Source organism: Theropithecus gelada, chromosome 4, assembly GCF_003255815.1.
Source record: "Theropithecus gelada isolate Dixy chromosome 4, Tgel_1.0, whole genome shotgun sequence".
NCBI classification, from domain to species: domain Eukaryota; kingdom Metazoa; phylum Chordata; class Mammalia; order Primates; family Cercopithecidae; genus Theropithecus; species Theropithecus gelada.
Window position 1 is genome coordinate 70,460,122 of NC_037671.1, and position 7,371 is coordinate 70,467,492.

The following is a 7,371-nucleotide window of genomic DNA, read 5'->3' on the forward strand; positions in this document are numbered from 1 at the left end:
TCTGATTATGTTGCTGCTATAAAATGAACAAAGAGTAACATGGAATTTGATAAAGACAAGAAAACTTTTATTAAACTTTTACAACAGTGAGATAAATTATTCATGCAATTGCATGAATAATGGTATCCATGCTGATTAAATCAGCTAAGAGGAAGCAAAGTATTCACGTGCATGGCATGAGTTCCATTTTCAAACAGTTCTGAAATGAAAATGCAATATAAAACAACACAGTAGTTGGTCCCCCAAAAATGGAAAGAAAAAAATGTGGAGTACAGTATTAATTCAAAAGGGGAGGGAAAAGTTTAAAGCACTTGCACTTCTGAAATCCACTAGCCAGAAGGAATGTTCAAAGACAGAAAAAATAATCCACAACTTCAAAGGAATTTAATGAAAGAGAAATAGCAAAGATGACGAGGGTGCAAGAGGGACAGACCTAGGGCTTAGAGGAGGGAGAGAATGAGTATTTATCCGATGAACCATTCATAGCTTATTCTATCTGAGGCTTGAATAAAATAGGATTCTCTCCAAATTAAGCTGTTGGGCACATGCCAGCATTTTGGGATGATCTGAGAAAGGAGTTGCTGCTGGTAACAAATGAGGTGTCTTCTACATCTCCCCTGCCACATGTTTTGAAATTTGTGACTATCACTTGTCCTTTCATCAAAATGTTCGCAAAAGGAAAGTGTCAGAGTTCATACTTCTCTTTCCACATCACTGAGCACATGAAATGGAGGAGAAAACCCTTGCCACCCACAGAATTCCAAAGAGCTGAGTGCATGCTGCAGAACACACTGGAAAAGTAGGAAGAGAGAAAAAATAGCTCATAAATGAGCCCAGTAGAGAAGGGGGGAGGAAAAAGAGGCACTGGGGGAAAGATACTGACCAAAATGGTAAAATTCCTTACCAACGATGATGCACAAATCCACCCTCAAAAGGCAGGGTGCTTTTCACTAGTGAGTGGTCCATCTGATTTGAGTGATTGACATATACATGTAGGGAGGACTGGAGACCCTTCGTGTCTGTGGGACTCTCTGTGAACCTTCAGCCTTACTGGCTGCTGGTGGCCCTGTCCATTCTGAATGGTTGGCTCGGCTGTCCTGATTGGTCAGTGCCTCGCCCTGTCCATTCCGATTGGCTGGTTCAGCTGTCCTGATTGGTCAGTGCCTGTGCCCGTGCTACCTGTTCCTTAGAATAACTATCACCTCTGTTCTTAGTCCAAGCCGCTGAGAGAGCCCTGAAGCATTCTCTCACCATTGAGCATACCTCTCCAGTTCCTCCCTGTGTTCCTCCTTCTGTGCTGCCATGTCGTGCTCCCTCCTCATTTGCCTTCTCCTCGGACTAGATGTTCATCTTTCTGGAGGGATCTGCCAGTCTCTGGAGTCTCTTAGTCCTCAGGAGTAAAGACAGAAAGGTAACCCAAGAACATGCCCTTGAACTTTGTTGCTCCTTAGGAGAGACATAGTGTAATGTATACTTATTTTAGTCTTACCTTAACTTTCTTTTGAATAAAGCCATCTGTTGTCACCCAAGTGCTTCTCGTTTCTCTGGTTTCCAAGGCTCCCCTTTCTTTTGATAGTAACAGCCAGCTGAGTTCCCAACCTGCCTGACTGTAGGAATTCTAGGGCTGTTCCCCAACATTTCTGGGCATCCCTAGTGAGTGTCTAAATGCTGCATAAAGCTTCTCTGGCTTCCACTTGTCACTTGCTACCAGGGACCACCACTCTAAGGCCACACCCACCAATTACTATTTTCTATCTCATTACTCTTTTCTAAGCTGCAGCCACTATCCCTTTATTTCCCAAACATAAAGATATCATGTTTGACAAAGTAAATGAAGACTTGCAAGATATGATAGGAGATTTATAATACAGAAGGGAACACCACTTTTAAAAGTTTGTACAAATTTAAGGGGTGCAAGTGCTATTTTGTTATCTTAATATATTGTGTAGTGGTGAACTCGGGACTTTTAGCGTATCCACCACCAGAATAGTGTACATTGTATCCATTAAGTAATTTCTCATCGCCCACCCCCCTTTCACCCTCCCCACCCTTCCTAGTCTCCCATGCCTATCATTCCACACTCTATGTCCATGTGTACCCAGTATTTAGCGCCAACTTAGAAGTTAGAACATGCAGTATTTGGCTTTCTGTTTCTGAGTTGGGAAAAACAGTTTAACATATCACTGTCAGAGTCTATATTATTTTTCAAAGGACTCCTTTGGTCTCTCCTTCTTGTCACTGACAGCTGCCGGAGTGTGGTGCCCAACCATGGTCCATAGTTTCTTTCTTAGGTCCTCTCCTCCTAGAACATAGAGCCCCAAACCCCTATATCCTGGCCTATAAGAGGAAACATTATTGGATATTATAATTGTCCTAGAAGTGTTGTTCTATCCTCCAAGAAGGCAACCATTGCTTGAAAAACAAAACAAAACCAGAACACAGAATGTATAAATTCCATTCAAAAGTATGGCATTTGAATGTTTCACCAGTCAGAACTTTCTTAAGGACTAAGTAAATTCATTACGTGTGCATGACTTTAAAAGGCGCTACAGAATGGTTTCTCTCACACAAAGCAAGACTCCGTAGTAAAGACAAATTTTAGCTCAACCTTTAGAGCCTCAGAGAGTTGGGAAATCTTTAGATTCTGTTTCAAGGACACCACCTCTTATATGTAATGGGTTTATAAGTGATGCTACTGCTGAAGAGAAGATGAAAATACCTTAATTAAATTAAAAAACTTGTAACATAATGCTGAAACAGAATTATTTAGAGGCTAGTGATCCCATTTCTTTTTTTTTTTTTTTTTTGAGACGGAGTCTCACCCTGTCTCCCAGGCTGGAGTGCAGTGGCGTGATCTCAGTTCACTGCAACCTCTGCCTCCAAGGTCCAAGTGATTATCCTTCCCCAGCCTCCTGAATAGCTGCGATTATAGGAGCGTACCACCACACCTGGCTAAATTTTGTATTTTTAGTAGTGATGGGGTTTTGCCATGTATGTCAGGCTGGTCTTGAACTCCTGACCTCAAGCGATCTGCCCGACTCAGCCTCCCAAAGTGCTGGGATTACAGGCAAGAACCACCGTGCCCAGCCCATTTCTTCTTATACACCAAACTCTACTGCCACTAGTGGTGACTCTGTAATGCAATGGTGCTGCCTCTAAGAAAAAAGAATGACCTTTCTCAAATTATGGAGCTGAGCTAGACTTTCTTTCTCTCATGTTATCATGCTGGATCTAGTGAGTGTGATAAAATTAAATAATTAACAATATTTCTTCAATCCTACATGTGCCAGGCATTGTGCTGGGAGTTCAGGATAAAAAGATAATAAAAGTGTGGTCACTATCTTTAAATTGCTTCCAGTCCAATAGGAGAAACAGACTTATAGGTACATAATATCAGTAGGGAAATTATATATAGGGTACAATGAATGCATTGTCAGTTCTGGGAGGGAGGAAGAGAGGAACAGAGGAAGAAAGATCTTTATCGAATAGTTCATGTTTGAGTCCTGTTAATAAGTGGTGCTTTCCAGGTAGACAATGTTAGGGGTGTTGGGGGTGCATTTTCAGATGTGTCTGCAGTGAAGTGGGTGACAAAGCATGCATGTGAACCCTTGCCTAATTTTATCGGACAACCTTCAACTTTTTCCTCTTACTGGGACTCTCCCATTGTAACTTAATGCTTCTAACATAATATAACATGATAGGATTTGGAGATGATACCTTGTTAAAACCAAATAGAATCAGCTTTAGGGTTCAGAATGACACATTCCTGCGGCAGGTGAAGGAATTCCTCCAATTTTTCCATCCTATATCCAAGTCTTTATTGTATTATACATGCTACTCTCTCTAAATGCTAATGATAAAAAATCAAATCTATGACCAAGGTGGGAGAAAATGAAGATTGGCTAATTATGTCAGTGATAGATCTATATTTACTCAAGAAAGCCATGACTGTACTAAATTATGAGTCCTGTCTGTCAAACAGCACAATATAGAGTCAAGTTGCTGATTTCAGAATTTATAACAGGTACTGTTTTTCCATGTGAACTTATTCATAGAAGGGAAACATTTTAAGATGCTATCCCAGCATAAATTTATAAATGCGCCACAGCTTGAAACGTATTTCCACTATGTAAATAAAATTTATGAAGGATGTGATAATTATTATGCATTGCATGTCTGTATCAGAACATGTCATGTACCCCATAAATGTATACACCTACTATGTACTTACACAAATTAAAATTAAAAATTAAAAAAATTATGAAGAATAAAAGCTAGGTGAAATGTGTCTAATATATTAAATTTCAAATGTCCCTTGTCCTATGGTAGAGGTCTGTAGAAAATTCTAGAATTTGTATGGGCTATCTCCTTCACTGTATGTCAGTGTGCTAGTTTCTATTATACCTGTGATATTTTAATGAGAGACCCATGTCTCATCATTAAAGAAATGGGTTTTGTCTCACACCTCGACTGTATAAACTAAATTTTCTTAGTGTCCATATCTCTGTAGTAAGTATAGTTTTAGGTAGAAATAAACCTGCATCTAATTGTGATTAAGGCAAAAAGTTGTGGAAAGCAGTGAAGAAAGGGGTTGCTGCCTTTACAATTAGCCAGTCACAATATATTGAGCAGCCTTTATATGCTCAGTACTTTGCTAGGCTCTTTGAGAGTTGAAAGAGAAAAGTTGGTCAAATAACAGGCCATTATTTTATCCACATCCCTTTTCTGGGTTCCCATATCTTTCAGTAAAAATCAAATCTAGGGGGCCCTGGACAATTTTCGCTCTAACCCCTGTATCTCAATGTGACCCCATTTCTTTCTGCTTTTCCCCTAGTTTAGGGCATTTTGGTCATACTGAATCCCTTGCTTTCATTGAACATGAGAACATTCTTCTGCTGTGGAATGCTACGATGCTAGTCTCTCCATCTCCAAGCTGTTTCCCCTGATATCTTCATGGCTTACCTCTTTGGGTCCTACCTCAAATGTCATCTTAGTAAAGGCTCCCCTGCACGGTATTTAAAATTTCAACATAGCACCCCACTCCCATTATTCTGCACTTCTTTCTTCATCCCCTGCTTCAAATTTCTTCATTGCACTTGTCACTATCTATCATACTAAGTATTTTTTTCTCTTTCATTTATTGACTCTCCCTAGAATGTAGGACAAAGATCTTTTAACATTTGTTCCCACTGCTGCATGCCCAGAGCCTATAACAGTACATGGCACATTGTAGGAGCTCAACAAATCATCAATTCAATGAATAAGTTTAGTTGCTGCTCTCAGGAAGTGTGGTGCAAGGCCTAAAACTGAGTCTCAATATTATGTGCTGCCTTGACCTCTGGTAAAATTGGTGGGATCTCAAATGGTCTAAGCGGTTTTCCTCCCCACTCTTGTTCCTGTAGATATTGTCCCCCTAGTCAAACAACCCTCCTTATCAAATAGTCTAGATGCATTTCCTGCTTATTTCTGACTAGTGGGTTCCAGTTGTGGAATTGTTCAAACAAATCACACATATACTCTCATGGGAGCTGGGGGGCACCTCATCATCTTGATACTACAAAGCCTGCCTCCCACAGTCCTTGTCATTCACTTTGCTCTTGAGAGCAGGCTCCATGTGACCCTGTGTGGCATGGTGTCCCTCTCCTGTGGCCGGTGAGTATATGTGATTAACACACTGCTTTTGATCTCACTTGTCCAGTGTGAAGTATTACATGTTTGGCCATTCCCATAACACTGTAGAGAAATCCTTTCCTCACCAATGGAGTGAATAGGAGGCAATTTTAAAATGAGAAATTGCAACATAGTGTGTGAGGCAAGATATGTGCAGGAATCAAGAATAGAATTAGGAGTGTCCAAGCAAGTGGTAAATTATGTGATGCTAACTGAAAGTACCATGGAAATACAAAAACGTTTGTATACATAAATAATTTTAGTTTAGTAAACAAAATATTTAATGAAAAAACCTTGAAGACTTTGAAATAGGAATAAAAAAGATTTAGCAAGTGTTCTATTTAGTGAATTCTTCTGGGTTATCTCTACCTTCCACTGTCTTTGGACTACTTTACAACTCAGAAAGTTGTAGAAAACTGGCAAAAATGCATATGACTCTTGTCCATAGAAATAAAAATTAATTATATCTGCTAAAATGCAATCGTCTATTGCACTATGAACAGACCTCCTTTGCATCTGTTTGTTATTTCACTTCAAAGTTCCTTACTGCATATATATTTGTATGAATATGTATATATATGTGTGTATATATATATACACACACACACATATATATATATATACACACACACACATATATATATATATATATATACACACATATATATATATATATATCCTTGGGCTTCTTCTTTGAACCAGTTGTAACATTTTCCTTATTGATGAGTGAAATAAAGTTCGTGACACATGTTCATTTTATATTTTTATAAAAGTAATTATTGTATCCTTTAAACAATCATCCTTTAACAATGCCATTTCTACTAAAACATGAAAAATAGTGTTTTTTATCCTTATTCTTGTCATTAGCCAGAAAACATTTAACATATTGAACAATATGGTAAATTATAATGAAATTAAACATGGGACATTATGATTGTGTCTACCTGAAAGCAAACATCTGGATGAAACATGAAAATTTCAGGCAGCCAAAATTCAGATGGCTGGATCTCAGTAGATGAAACATCTGGATTTTGTGAATTGATTAATTTCCATCTGGCTTTTCTATTTTGGTTTCATTTAGACATAGCTTTTGTCCTGACCCCAAACTTTTTCCTGGCACTATGCAAATAGCATTCTCTGTTGTGTAGAAAGAATTTATATTTATTTTGTTTTCTACCTTTCTTCATGCCTCCACATGGCATACAAGATAATAGCCTCTATTTTTACTTAATTATTACTTAAAACTATTGTTTGAAGCCATCAATAAGGACAAAGGAAAATAAAGACTAGTTTGTATTCAGTGTACCTTAGAAGTAATTTTATTCTGGTCTTTGGCCATGCAATTATAGGGAGACCATTTCATTTATTTTTATATAATTGTGTGGGTTCCCCTTACAGGAGAACTATTTCTGCTACATATTCCTCTATACATATACAAACAAAACATGTATTTTGTATTTAGTGTTACATTCCTGCAAAGAGAAAAATAAGGAAAAAGCCTGCAAAACGTTGAGGACTCATGACACACTTTAAAAAAATAGCTGGATATATCACATGAACTCAAGACCATGACTATGGAGGAAGGTGATGACCCAAAAGTATACCTGGACCTGAAAGTACAATGGAGCATTCCTTTTAGTTCCTTGAATATTGATTCTACGTAGTCAAAGCAAAACTGCAAAATCGATGACTTTCATTTTT

General features: G+C 38.3%; 1 protein-coding gene across 1 annotated transcript in view; it reads right to left on the bottom strand.

Annotated features, from left to right (window-relative positions):
- The window catches only part of LOC112622603 (translation initiation factor IF-2-like), a 53,655-nt gene extending 52,351 nt beyond the window's left edge, over positions 1-1,304 (bottom strand). Inside the window, 1 exon segment of the mRNA XM_025382345.1 lies at positions 1,264-1,304. Coding sequence (XP_025238130.1) covers positions 1,264-1,304 — 41 coding nt within the window.
- Positions 1,305-7,371: the final 6,067 nt, after the last annotated feature.